This window comes from Neomonachus schauinslandi, chromosome 2 (assembly GCF_002201575.2).
Source record: "Neomonachus schauinslandi chromosome 2, ASM220157v2, whole genome shotgun sequence".
In the NCBI taxonomy this organism is placed as follows: Eukaryota; Metazoa; Chordata; class Mammalia; order Carnivora; family Phocidae; genus Neomonachus; species Neomonachus schauinslandi.
The window spans coordinates 104,887,086-104,901,982 of NC_058404.1; the positions used below are offsets into that span (position 1 = coordinate 104,887,086).

At 41.6% G+C, this 14,897-nt stretch overlaps 1 protein-coding gene across 2 annotated transcripts in view; it reads left to right on the forward strand.

The window, feature by feature from the left end:
• Positions 1–14,897, forward strand: part of PDE5A (phosphodiesterase 5A) — a 142,524-nt gene that overhangs the window by 104,763 nt on the left and 22,864 nt on the right. For both annotated transcript variants that reach the window (XM_021684518.1, XM_021684519.1), the window contains exons 12-14: positions 2,306–2,452; positions 7,369–7,494; positions 9,079–9,173. In XM_021684518.1, the coding sequence (XP_021540193.1) occupies positions 2,306–2,452; positions 7,369–7,494; positions 9,079–9,173 (368 nt within the window). The remainder of the gene's footprint in view (positions 1–2,305; positions 2,453–7,368; positions 7,495–9,078; positions 9,174–14,897) is intronic.

The window sequence follows — 14,897 nt, forward strand, 5'->3', positions numbered from 1 at the left end:
GGGGATTTGAGTGTCAAGGAGAGAGGCGCAAGCTGTATCGGCCCTCGGCCCTCGTCATCCCATCCCGTAGTGTCTAGAATATCCTTTGTGGAAGGAAAGAAAGAAAACTTCTTCTGTAAGAATAACGATGCCCTAAGGAAAAAAAAGCATCTGTTGTCTGGTCGAGTGCAGCCCGCGTCAGGGAAGCAGCTGCAGTCTGCTTTGAGTTACAGGGTGGGCTCATTTCCCCCTCTGCACTGGGGGCTTGCACCGCAGTTGACTGCTGCCCTCCCTGCTGCCGGAGGCCGCTGTAAGCAATGGAGCCCCTTATCTAAATGTCCAGTCCTCCTCTCTTCCTCTGTTCCAGCCCACGCAGTAGCCTGTGGAACTGTCCTAACAGAATGCCTATTTCCTCGTGCCAGTTGGGCTTGGGAAAAGAGTCTTAGTCTGGACTATGAAGAGGGTGACATTAATTTAAAGTTTAAACGTGTCGGATATATGTAAGTACAATGGGAAGGTCAAGAGAGCAGGAGAATGGGCAAGCGCCCCAAGATTGGTAGGGGGAACCAGTGGATTGCTCCGTCAGATTTTATTCTTTTGGCCTTTTTGCTTCGGAAATGATGGAGGTAAAGCAGAGTAGTGATATCCTAGATGCTCCTAGGAAAACCAAGGGGTTTGGAGGGAGTCAAGGAAAAGACATTAAAGGGAAGGAGCCGGGTTCAGATTTCCTAATTTGTCTTCCCTCTGCCTGGCACCAAGTTAAAACCTCTTTTCATCAGGTGAATCGCAGCCCAATCTGGCTAAAGCAGTTGAAGGGCTGGCGAGGAAAATGGTCAAGGGGGTGGGGGGGGTGGGGGTTCCTGCAAGTTCTGATGCCCACCCCCACCCCCCCGCCCCGGCAGGAAATCTAAGAGAGAAGCCTGATAGCTCTGCGCAGTCCGAGGGAGCCAGGCACCTTGGCTTTGGCCAGTGTTACTTCATGAGAATTGGGGCTCGGAGAGGCCTGATTTCTCAGAAGCCAGAAATCCTTTTTTGTTGTTGTTGTTTTTAAAATCTCCCAGTTTTTAAACAGTATAACAGATTGGAATGCACTTGCCAGGTCTGCAAGTTTTCCAACTCAGGTTCATGGGCTTCACCCTCCTTGGTGGTTTTGGGACCTTAAAACTGGAACTTATGACTTATATTAGGTGAAGGGAATAGGATTTTCCCCTCTAACTCATTTAATAAATGTTCATGTTAACAGTTACCAAAGCTGTATCCATCAGTAGCCACGATGGATATAGGGATGTGTAAGGTACAGTCCTGCCTATAGATCCCAGGGGACTTAGGAGACAGATAAACAGGAAATTACATTACAGTGAACTTCCTGTAATTAAACAGATATTCCCAAGGTGGGGTCCGCGCTGAAGGGCATTTAACCTTTCCTTGGATGTGAGCTGTGCCTTAAAGGAGTCCATCTATTAAAGAGAGTAGGTGCTTTGTAGGAGGTACAAATGAACAGTGACGAAAGGGAGCAAGGTATATTTGAAGAAATTGCAATTATTTACTGCAATTAAATGATTATCAAAACCAAGGATATTAATTAAAAGACAGATTCCCCTCCAGAAAACAAAACTGGCTTCTCAAGACCCATCTCAGATTTACTGAATCAGAATCACTGAGTTTTTTTTAATGGGCACCCTAGGTGAGTCTTACTATCAGGCTTGGGTGAAGTGCATTCTGTTCATCTCCACAGTAGAGATTGTGTCAAATCTGAAAATAGGATAGTCTGCCTGGATTAACCAGCTGGGCTACTCCGGGCAAGGCAGCTAGCCTCTTTGTGCTTACGCTTCTGTACCTGAAAAATAGAGCTAGAGTATCCGCTTAGTAAGATTGTCTTGCCAGTTAAGCAGAAAATACTTAGAACATTATCACTATCCTGCTCACCACTTGATCCCCAGCCCATAGTATTGGGATAGGTCCAGAATAATTACTCAATAAATATTTGTTGAATGACTAAGACTGGGGAGCTATCAGGGGCCAGATCCCTGGAGTCCTTAGTTCTGCTTACTGTTCTAGGTACAATCTCCGGGCAGCCAGCCTCTCTCCTCCACCTAACCTACCTGGAACCATATTAGTTACCCCCCAAGTGACTCATTTAAAAAAAAAAAAAAAAACAAAACCAGAAGTAGCTCCTTTATCAAAAGATTTCTAGGGCATACATTAAAAAGAAAAAAGAAACATGATGTGCTATTTCCCTGTAGTAAAGTGAGAAAACTTTGTGAATCACTGCTGCTATATAAAATTAACAGCTCTACCTCATTTTGTTCTTCTCTCTTTACCTAAGGCCGCTGTGGTACCATCTGCTCAGACGCTTAAAATTACTGACTTCAGCTTCAGTGACTTTGAGCTGTCTGACCTAGAAACAGCACTGTGCACAATTCGGATGTTCACTGACCTCAACCTTGTGCAGAACTTCCAGATGAAACATGAGGTAGGAATACAGTCCTGTCCTTTGGAGGAGAGAAAGAGAGAGGGTGTGTATGTGTGTGTGTGTGTGTGTGTAAGAGAGAATTAATCAATATTACTGTCACCTAATGCCTACCTGAGATTTTTAAAGAAAAATGATCAACCCTAAAAAGACATTTGTTGGGTTCTTACTAGTTGCCAAGCACCAAGCTGAAGAACAGGGGAGAGTACTTTCAACAGTGGGAGCAGGGTGTGTGCAAAGGCAGGATGAGAGAGTGGGGCTGGGGCTGCAGAGCCCTGGTGGAGGGAGGGAGGGTGGTAAGGGAAGCAACTTGGAGAGGAAGGTAAGAAGCAAATCGGATATAACCCTGTAGGCTATTCAGAAGAATTTGGATTTTATCCTGAAAACAATGGTGAGTCACTGAGGAGTTGTAAACATGGAAGTAACTTGATCCGATCACAGAGGTTATGATAACACAGTACTGAGAAGGACCAAAACAAAGTGAACTCCTTTGGAAATGAGGGAGTACAGGCACTTGATGTGAGGCCAAGCTTGTGGTTTGAACAAGGGTTACCCATATGGGGGGGAAGATGAAAATTGATTTTAACCCCTGTTGATTACATTATTAACCTCTCAGAAAACAGCAGGGCTTCGATCAGTATCTTCTAATACCCGTCTGGAGATACCAAGGAATAGCTACGTATAGCATCAAAGAATAAAGGAGAAGAGAAAGGATTGTTTGGGGGAAAAAATGTAGTAATTTGCCTTTAGAGTTAATTTTTTTCTGGTCAATCAAATTTCTAGTCTTCTTATACAGATTTCCTGTCTGGAAATTTAAATACCTTAGAGGCCTCTACTATTTAGCAATCCACGAATTCATAAAATTAAACTTTATTAATATATACAGTGTACCAGGCACCATGCTAAGCCTTCATTTCAGCAAAGAGTTGTCCCTGCTCTCAAAAGCCTCACAGTTAGGAACGAAAAGGAAGGGCTAATATAGCTAGGTTAATACAGTGCCGTTGTTGGTATTCTTGGGGTATTCTTTCTTAAACATAGCCAAAGTTTATATGACTCTTGGGTGTAAACAAACAACAACTGTCTATGGACTCTAATAATACTTCACTCTTCTTAGAACCATGTTGATTAAAGGACATCATGTTACTTGATTATTTCAAGAAGCTCTCAAGCACGCTTCTCTGGTTATTATTGGCCCTCTTTGAAATTTAGATAGCGTGAGAAGAGTAGAAAGATCATGGGTTTTAAGTTATAGCTCTACTAGTCATGAGCTCTTATTTCCTTAAGGGATTCATCTCTCAAATTCTCCATTTCACAGTCTGTTATGACTTCCCCGGTGGGAGTCTTGTAAGAATGACACACGCATCGATGTGACTGTACGTACGCATGTGTACATAGGTATACTCCTATCTCCTATGACGTTTTGCTCCTTATAGTATCACCCCATCAAGTTTCTCTACTGTAGGTTATAGGGCTCATTTTTAAAAGCCTTTTCAATTAATGGACTAAAGACCTCATTTAGAGCCAGTTCTCAATGTGAAGCTCAGTTCAGCTTCTTGCTGGCTGCATGACCTTAAAAATAAGCAAGACAGCATCTCAAATCCCTTTCCATTCTGAGATTTCCCATACGTTAAACTAGTAATGATTCCGTTGAAAGAGCCCGGCCATGACAAAGGAATCTGATCCTTATACCTATTTATGAAGTCTTTAAAAGTTGATTTATTTCTTATTTCTTAAAAACCTGTAAGTTTTCAGATAGCATGTGAGTGTTGGATATGATGGTAGTCATTCAGAATTTTTTTTTAAATATTTTACTTACTTATTTGAGAGAGCGCACGTGCACGTATGAGCTGGGGGAAGGGCAGAGGAGAGGGAGAAGCAGATTCCCCGCTGAGCAGGAGCCAGACTTGGGGCTTATGACCTGAGCTGAAGGCAGACGCTTAACCGACTGAGCCACCCAGGTGCCCCAGTCACTCAAAATTTCTTTAGCAATCTTTATTCTTCCCTTTCCTTGAATTTTTGTTCATTAGGCAGGTATTTTTCTTTAATGTCTTGTTCATTTACTCTCCTTTACTGTTTGAATAACTACTATTCTGATTCCGGCCAACATCAACTTGAATACCACGGTCATTCTGATTGGCCTTCCTGCCCTAGTGACTCTCCTGTCATGTTTATTTGAGATGTTGTTGTCAGTATAATTTTAGGGTGATAAAATTTTTAAAATGTTATTGCTGGAGAGGATGTTGGCATCACGAAGCTGCCCCGACAAAGAATCTTTCCTACTGAAAGATCTGTCAAATCTTCATGTCTCTTCTTGGCTTCCAAATCTTGAGTTACTCTCCTACAAACATGGCAACCATTGCTCTTGCTGACCTATGAAACAGACTCTTGGCTTTACTGGAACAAATCTGCATGTGCTGTGCGTATCTTCACCTTCTGTCTTTCACGTGTCATGCATCTCCTGAATGGACCCCACTTGCAAGGCTGCTCCACTTCTTGCCACAGCGCACTTTTCTCGCGCTCAGAGCCTGACTCAACCCCAGTTTTGACTTCATACCACTTGGAATACTGTTGACAATTTGTGGTCTCGATTTTATTTCTTTCTTTTATATGTGCACTTTTATTATTTTCACTCCTGATTGAGATTCTTGAGGGCAGAAACTGAGCTGTTTTCTGGTTCTTCTCTTTCTCCCAGAGCATCTCGAGTCTGCCACTCAGGACATAGGAAGCCTTTGTCATTGTTGGAGACTGATCAGCGTATTGAGCTCCCTAGAGTCATCCACATTGTACCTAATTATTCAGTAGTCCCATACAGAAGACTGTATTGCAGATTTGAACATGCCAGGCACATCCACCAAGCACTGAGCTGATCTGACTGTAATTTTCCTAAGTGCTGTTAACATCCTGATAGACCTATAAATACACGGAACAAACTGATGGTTACCAGAGAGGAGGGGGTTGGGAGAATGGGCAAGATGGGCGAAGAAGAATGGGAGATACAGGCTTCCACTTATGGAATGAATGAGTCACAGGAATAAAAGGCACAGCATAGGGAATATAATCAATGATACTGTAATAAGCTTGTATGGTGATAGATAGTAGTTAAAATTGTGGTGAGCAAGGCATGATATATAGAGAAGTTGAATCACTATGTTGTGCACCTGAAACTAATGTAACATTATGTGTTAACTATACTTAAAAAAAAAAAGTTTTTAAAAGATTATCCTGATAATAGAATCCAAAACTGTACTTAAATCTAGTTCCTAACTACTGTATCCATTGGATTACCCAGTTCTCTTAGGCCCATCTTATTAGAAGCATAATAGAATAGTCCGTCAGGAATTAATATTTCATAGAGTCATTTTGGTCACTATTTAACATTATATGATATATGTGCATATTTAATTATATCTACAGATTTATGATTAGTAAAGAGATATATCCATAGGTTAAATTTCTGGGGTTTCCTGCTTATTTTCCTTGATTCTTTAATTCATCACCGGTAATTTTCTATAACACTTCATAGTTTCTAAGCATATCCAAGCAAGTTTAGAGCTCTTACTTAAATTCTGCCAATAAGACAAAACTATCAGCTTTCCAGCTGATTTTGTTCAGAAATGGTCATGGTGAAAGGAACTGCACTGTACTTGGGATTAACGAATGTCAGTCTTAGACACACAGAAATCCTCTGCTAAATATGGTGACTTGGAGATGCAAGAGCTAAGGGACATTCAGGTTGCTTGTTATCAGAATTCCCTGTGAACTGCATTATAGAACAGGAACAAAAAGACCTGAAAAGAAAAGGAGGGTTATGAAAGCACTGATTTTCTACCAAATCCTGCATAAGCAATTTCTACCAACAAAGAGGAAACCTTGTTTTTGGCCTACTTCTGCAGCCAGTCATTCTGTGTTGAATATTGTTAGAGCAACATTCTTTTCCCTGGTACTTTTTCCATACCCCAGGGCGATGCTCTTTGTGTTTGAAGTATCTCCAGTGATGTACGTAGGAAGAAGCACATATTTATTTTTACAGATCCCCCAAAGTATAGTAAATCATTCAGAATTGAAGAGAGGCAGACTCTGATGCTAACACAAATAAAAAATAACTATGCTGAGGGCCCATGAGTCTCTGGGGACTTTATTGAATACACTACTTAGAAGTTGAATTAAACCCAGCTTTTGAGATTTTCTGAAGTCTGTCTTCTTTTTTTTCCCATCTTTTAAAATAAATCTTTTTCATAGGGACCCCAGGGCTTTATTTTGCATATATATTTTTAAAAATTATTTCTTGGTAACCAAGCAGTAACCCTGCCTGAATACTTAAGCGTCGTTTAAAAGGGACAAAAGACCTGCTGATTGCCTCAGGACTTGGGAGCTCCATTCTGTGCTTGGCCGCTTGCTCTGTATCTCCTCGCCCAACCCACCTGCTCAACCTTGCACCCTGTACCTTTGCAGAACTAAAAACTGGGAGCATGAGAAGAACTTGAGAGTGGCTATTTCCAGGACTTTCTAAGAGTGAATCCATACATAGTTGACTATTTGGATTCTCCTAATTGATGGCACATGGACACAATATCTTTTAAAAAGCTAGTCAGTTCCCTCCCTACCCCATGCCAAAAATACCTTCCTTAAGGCTCTCTTGCCTTTTACATCTCATTTAGTTAGCATGGTGGTGAACATGGTGGGCTCTGAAGTCCAGCTGCTCAAGTTTGAATTTTAGCCCCTTCCTTTACAAGCAACGTGACCTTGGGAGAGTTGCCACTCTGAATGTCCATTTCCTCATCTGTAAAATTATCAGAGTAGTAGTGCCTGCCCTAGAGTCCTGAGGGTTAGAGGTAAAGGCTTTGTACAGTTCCTGGAACATAGTAGATATGTGTAAATGTTAGCAAGTAGTGTCACTACTTACTCTTTTTTTCCTAAAGGTTCTTTGCAGGTGGATTTTAAGTGTTAAGAAGAATTATCGGAAGAATGTTGCCTATCATAATTGGAGACACGCCTTTAATACAGCTCAGTGCATGTTTGCTGCTCTAAAAGCAGGCAAGATTCAGGTACTTTCTAGAGCTGTTTTTATATTTAAGACCTCTTCTTGCTTTGGTAGTAAAATTTACAGCATATTCTTTCAGGTTTTTTTTGTTGAATGTACACTAATGATGATTAGATTAATGTTTGTTGCCACTTACAAAATAAATGACATCTTGTTAATTGAAGACTAGCATGGCAAAATACTTAGTTATTAATTTTCCTTCACATGTAATATATATGGCATATTTTTAAAAATCCTTAAAATAACTTCATGTTAAATTTAGTAGTCTTTGGGCAAATACTTTCTCCGGAGGAAATTTCTACAGTATAAGAAAAAGTATCAAATTCCTCCTGTTCCCATTCAACTTGCTCCATAGTAGAATTCCTCGAAAACCACTGAAGTGGCTTCATAGATAAGTCCGGGGTTCCCTATCGCATTTTCTCTGGAGCGCTCAGTTAAATTTTATAAGTAGTATTTCATGGAAAAGGTTTTAATATCATATACATTGACCAGAGACTGTGTACAAGGAAGATCAATGCAGAAAACGTTCAAGTAATTCGTTCCTTTCCAGGCCAAATTTTATCCATAACTCTGTCCTTAGATTCTAACTTCAGTGGGAATCTACTAGTTATTCTAGGTAAGTGATTCTAGGCATCCATCATATAACTGTTTTTAATTCAGAGCCTCCATGCTCTTTAAAAAAAAAAAAAAAAAAGAAAATTTTAAAAATGTTATTCTCTGTCTCTATTTCCATAGGGAGCACATTTTAACTGGCTAGAGCTAAAAGAAGGGATTGTTGTCCAAGAGGCCATATGAAATACCATAGTAGTATTTCCCTGCCATAGCAAACATTTATAAAAAATAGGATCAATTTATTTTGGGCTGTGGAAAGGTCATCAGGATTATACTGCTGAAGACCGTCCTTGCTTTTTTATGAAGAATAACAAAATGATGATTTTTATCTGATGTTATAAACGTACTATGTAGAATGTTGAGTTTCCAAAAGAGTGGAGCTGATAATGATTTCAACTTGTTTTCTTACTGATGAAGGAGACCAGCAGGATAAATAATACAAATGGCAGATATTACAAAAATAACCTCTGTTTGGCTTTGGAACATATTGTGCAACTTTTTAAAGCCAGATTTTCATTTCTAATCCTCTTTTTTATGTATTGTTTTGCTTAATATTCACATTGTCTCTGTTCCTGAAGGATCTAGCAACTACCAGCAGAGAGTGAGGGGAGCAGAATCTGCAGGCAACTAGAAGTCAGAGAGACAACAGCCGGTTCAAGTTTATTTTGATGATTCCCTATATATGTAGATGATGTAGAGTTAATGCTATTTACTGTAGGTGGACAGATTATGGATTGTTTGAAGCACTTCAACTTTTTCTGTTGATAAATGACATTTGTAATAATCCCCTTCTGAAGACAAAGTACCACTGATGCCCTGCAGAATAGGATTCTCCCATGGGTCCTTTCTGACCATAAAGAAGCACATGTGAAAAGCACTCGGAAAAACAAACACATGGTTGGTAAAAAGAGGTAGAATAACGAACTTTACCAAATTGTCTTTCTCCTTCTTTCCACTGATGTCTTTGGTCATGCAGAGCAAGCTGACTGACCTGGAGATACTCGCCCTGCTGATTGCTACTCTCAGCCACGACTTGGACCACCGTGGTGTGAATAACTCTTATATACAGCGGTAAGGTGCCTTTTCCCCAGCTAAAGAAGAAAATGTTTCTTTTAAATTCTAGGGCTGGGTTTTTTTTGTGTTTTTTTTTTTTTACTTATTTTTTTTAAGATTTTATTTATTTATTTGGGAGAGAGAGCGAGCGAGCGGGAGCGTGCAAGAGAGAGAGCACGGAACAGTGGGGAGGGGCAGAGGGAGAGGGAGAAGCAGACTCCCCGCTGAGCAGGGATCCCAACTTGGGGCTCGATCCCAGGACCCTGAGATCATGACCTGAGCTGAAGGCAGACGCTGAACTGACTGAGCCACCCAGGCGCCCCTAGGGCTGTCTTTTTTAAAGTAAAAGCAGCAAAATTTGATGGTACCAGATTTCAGTTGATCAAGGCCCCATAATGTACTCTGGTTTTACTTAAGGGAAATGGAAAAAAAATAATCCAAATCCAACATTGCGTTGGTAACATTTCTGGCCTGAAGTTCAAAAAAATCTTTGTGTTGAGAATCTTATTTCACAAGATAATTACCAAGAGTTTTGCTTTAGTTTATGTCTACCCAGCTTAAGAGCTTCATTAGAAAACAATATATTAAGACTAGTTCAAAAAAGATAGAATTTTACCCTGAAGCAGAGAAGATAATATTTGAAAAGTGCTTAGCACGATCCCGAGTACTTAATGAGCACTCAGTGGAAGGAGGCTTTTGGTCTTAGTGAAGACAGTATAGCGCAGTGTTGGCAAGTTGGGACCTGCAGTCAGACAGGATGCAAACCCTACCTTTGCCACAGAGAAATAAGCAGCTTATTTCTCTGTGCTTCAATTTCCTGATCTGCAAAATGGAGACAATAGCTTACCTCCCTCATAGGGTTGATGTCAGTCTCAAGAGAGAACACGGATCAATACCAGATGGAATGCACGGTGCATATTTCAGTGTTAAGTCTTCGCAGCAGATGCTAGTGATAGTCCTCTCAACATCAGAAGCCTGCTTTTTGGCTGATTTTCAGAGCAGATACTAACTCGAGACAAGTGTTTCAGGCTCCCTCCCAGGCCATCCTTAAGTGACATTTGCAATGACAAATGAAATGATAAAGGTGACATCACTTTTCATCAGATTTTGAGCCTCTGTGTTTATTTACCTGTAGCAACGAGGTTGAAAAGCCTACATCTTAATGGCAAAATCTCTTACTACTGAGCATTTTTTTTATGTATGCAAGTGATGCAACTAATGGGTAGACCTCTTTTTTTTTTTTTTTAAGATTTTATTTCTTTATTTGAGAGAGAGACACAGCGAGAGAGGGAACACAAGCAGGGGGAGTGGGAGAGGGAGAAGCAGGCTTCCCGTCAAGCAGGGAGCCCGATGTGGGGCTCGATCCCAGGACCCCGGGATCATGACCTGAGCCGAAGGCAGATGCTTAACGACTGAGCCACCCAGGCGCCCCAATGGGTAGACCTCTTAAGGAAATTCCAGATGTCTGGTATCTTGAGGGAATTTCAGAGAGCTCTCGAACCACCTTCCCTTTATCTAAATAAGTGGAAAACTTCATGTAACAAGAATTGTAGTGATGCGGCCACCATGTCCTCTGCTGACCTCTGATGGGAAAAGGTAGCGAGCTCTTGCCCGAGTGTCAGAGACTGGCTCTTTCCTCTTTAAGATCTGAACTTAAAGAGGAAACGTTGTGGAGAACAGACTGGATGCCATGTCCTTTGTCCTCTGTGCTCCGCCACGCGATCGTGCTCCTGAGCCTCACACTGACACGGCAGTAATTACGGAAGGGAACAACGACATGAAAAGATGTTTAGCGCGGGTCGAGGGCAGCCGGAAGTCCCGAGCCGGCCGTGCTGTGTCCCGTCCGTACCTCAGAGCTGAACTTAACATTGTCAGCGTATGGCTGGATCCAGGATGCCATGTTGCCCTGCTTTAGAGTGAAGAAAAATACTCAGCTATTTTTCCTTCGTTTATTTAAAAATAATTACCCGGAAAAACATCTGGAGAAACGTCATCTTCTCTTCAAAAAAAAAAAAAAAAAAAACCTGGGAAAAAATCATAGACTGCAGAATCTTGCCTTCACACACACCACAAAGCAGACTTCCACCGAGTAAGAGTAACTTTAAGAAAGAAGTTAAAGGAGCTTCAGAGATTTTTATTTCTTCCTACATCTCTGTGGTTTGAGTAGAGGAAACCAAGAATTTACCAGGGATGTTTCTTTTTTTTTTCTTTCCTTAGTGATACTTCAGGAGGATTTTCTTAACCAGGGAACTCTTGGGGGAATAAGGGTACCATAAACATTCCCGTATAAAGAGCTAACCCGTAAAAAGGTATACGATGTCCGACCTCGTCTGTATTCAAACACTACGTGAAGAAAACCATCACAATCAGAGAAGGCACAGAAATGAAACTAATATATCAAAAAGATGAAGAGCCCTCATGTGGTAGCAAAGTTAGAAACTGAACTTCTGTCATTCGTTCTTCTCGAACATCTTTTCAGAAAATTAATTTGAAGTAAGATGTATAGGAAACCATGTTTTGACCCATTATTTGGTCCTTTGGTGGCTTCCTTGATTAGGAAAACTGCCATTATGAGGAGTACTGCAAGTGTGCCAGTGAAATATTTGGAGAGAGAGTTCACTGTTGTGCTTTCTTCTCCCATTTGGGCGGGTAAAACAAAGAGTGGTTTCAGATAGGTATTAAAGTATTATTTTAAAAACAGGCAGTAATGGGGACAAAATGTCACAGACATCCACTAGAGAAAGCACAGTGTGACACTCGGCTCACGTTGAGAAACCTCTTGCATTAGGCCTGCAGTCAATATAAGAAGACTGTCGTGGATGCATTTATTTGGTTAGATTCGAGTTTGGTATTTTATAAAAGAATAGAATGAAAGTGTCCTACATTTCAGGCAGCCGGCTAATGGGCAATTACTAGGGCCTGACACTTTGTTAGGCAGAAAGAGAGCTATAGAGTATAAAATGTGTTTCCTGTTAAGTAATTTTCGTAGTCTCATGAAACAGTTGGTGATCAATATAAGAAAATACCCAGTAAGTCCTGAGTTGTTTAGTAATGTGGACCATAAGTGTTGGGCAGAGGAGATGGGTCAAGACTCGTGCAGTCCATCTCCACTGTTAATGGACCAAGTGAGACAAAGTGGATCCTAAGAAGTGGGTAGGATTTGGAGAGGAGAGAGGATGAAGATATCCCAGAAACAGTCTGAGGTGGGTGGGCATTCTCACAGACCAGCGATGGCTTCCTGGCCCGTGCAGAGTCCAAAGGCTCACTGACTCGGGACGGAGAGTAAGAGGGTGAACAAGTAGAGGTAGAAGCCCCTTGGAGGGAGAGCTATAAAACTAATCAGCGAGCTTGAGATGTGGTAGAGTGAAGAAACGAGGAGCCACTGCAGTGGGTAATAAAGACCTTGTTGAGGAAGGAAAGACTGAAAGTCAAATACAAGGTGCAGTGGGTAATAATTAGAAGCACAGAGTTCAGCTAGGAAGCTGTTAGAACAGCCACGTACATGGTGACCATACTGGCTACAGAGAGGAAGAGATGGAGGGAGAAATGTTTTTCCATTTAATATTAAACAGATGCTTATATGCATGAAGGAAGGGGGAAATCATGTCTCGTGGCCCAAGAAACGGAAACAGCGATGGAGCCATTGACGAAAATGGAGGAACTGGGAAGTGTGTGTGTGTGTGTGTGTGTGTGTGTACTTAGGGAGGAAGGGACAAGAAAGACAGAAGGGAGAGGAGTGTTGGCAATGGGGAGAAAATAATAAATACGATGGTACTTAGAAGAAGTAAAATGATTAAAGGAACGGGTTTTTTTTTAAGTTCCCATGAAATTAGAATGAAAGAATTTCTGGTAACCATAAACAGACCGTGTCTCTCTCCTGGGTCTGTACCCTGGTCTTCCCCGCTTACTAGAACGGCAATGAGCTGGAGTCCTGGCCTGGCGAGGTGACAGTAGACGGTCAGCAGGCTCTGAGGGCCTCAACAGGACAGGAGAGACAGCACAGGAATCACAACTTGTGAAGTTCAACTGGGTAGAGTCTATATTAGCCAGGAATGAGATCATTCCCGATTAGGATGGAGGGATTGAGAGGCTGGAGTTTCTCAATATGCAAAAAGTGCAAGTTCAAGGAGTCCTAATGTCACTAGCTAATAATAATAATAATAATAGAAGTGAACACTTAATATGGCTCTTAACCATGTGGCGCTGGGAACTCTTTTTAGTACTTTATATATGAGTTCAGTTAGTCCTTAGACCACCCCTCAGGAGCTATGATGGTTACGGTGGTTAAGGACCAACTTGAGCCAGATACCAGGGTGCACAAGCAAATACCGACTCCATTTGATCTTGAGCGAGTCATTTAACATCCTCTCTCTATTTCCTTCTCTGTGCAGTGGAACAATGACAGCATCTCTCTTGCAGTTTGTTTTGCTTTGTTTTGTTTTAACAAGGATTAAGGAGTATAAATAAATGTAAAGGTCTTGGAACAGTACCCAGCACAGAGTAAATGCTCTCCAGTTTTTAGCATTTTCTCTTCTTTTTTTTTAAAGATTTTGTTTATTTGAGAGAAAGAGAGTGAGAGAGAGAGAGAGAGAGCGCACAAGCAGGGGGAGGGGCAGAGGCAGAGAGAGAAGCAGGCTCCCTACTGAGCAAGGAGCCCAATGCGGGACTTGATCCCAGGACCCTGGGATCATGACCCAAGCCAAAGGCAGATGCTTAACCAACTGAGCCATGCAGGTACCCCGGTTTTAGCATTTTCAAAGGGGGATACTATTAAGGACATATAGGAATTCAAGATCTTGCTTTGTGCCATGGTGGGACATGGAGCAGGCAGCAGCAAAAATACTGCGTCTAGCAGCACCTAGCAGCTGCAGAACAAAGAAGGGCGTACGTATTGTTGACGGGAAAAGAGGCTATCAGTAGGGTCACGGCAGTCAGAGAACTAGGGTCAAAGGTCAAATGCATCATCAGCTTGAACATCTGTGGCATCTAACGTGATCACGGAGAACGTGAAGGTAAATTAACCCCCGGCTGCTCGAATACAGCAGTGATGCTTTGGAGAGAGAGAATACAGTGGGGTTGACGTGGCTTATGAAGAAGACTAGTTAAGAGATCCAAGCCCAGAGCCATCTGCGTGGGTGAGAAGCAGGATCAAGGACAGTTGTTAAGAATCTGTAAAAAGGGCAGCAAGCATTGTTTTTCTCCCAGAGCTTACATTTTCTATTGATTTCTGAGGCTTTCTATTTCTAGAACATCGTTCTGATTTGGGCACTGGCATCCTGACGCCTCTCTCAGAGACGGACCAACGACTGCAGGACAAGAGGAAAATGCAGGAGTGTGGGCATAAAATTCGGTGGCAGCAGTGACCTACACGGGTCCCTCGGACAAGATGTCATAGAAAGAAGCAACACAGCCTTGTGTTTGAAAGAGTAAAAAGCAACGGAACGTAGAATACATTGGTGTCCACGAATATTTTGTAAACAGGAAACTTGGGGCATTTGTCACCCTTTTATTGATTCATAAATCCGTATTTTTAGAACATAAGTAAAGGCAAACACACATAATTTGCATTCATCTATCCCACAGCCTGAGTTTTTCTAATATGAAACAGTCCTTTCTGCATTGTCTAAAAATGTAAAGTGTGCTCGACATTTTAGGCATGTTCGTGTTGCGTCCACCTAATCGCATTTCTGGGCCAGCTTCTAACTAGGCCAGTGAGTGGCAAAGCACCTTCTAATTGACCCC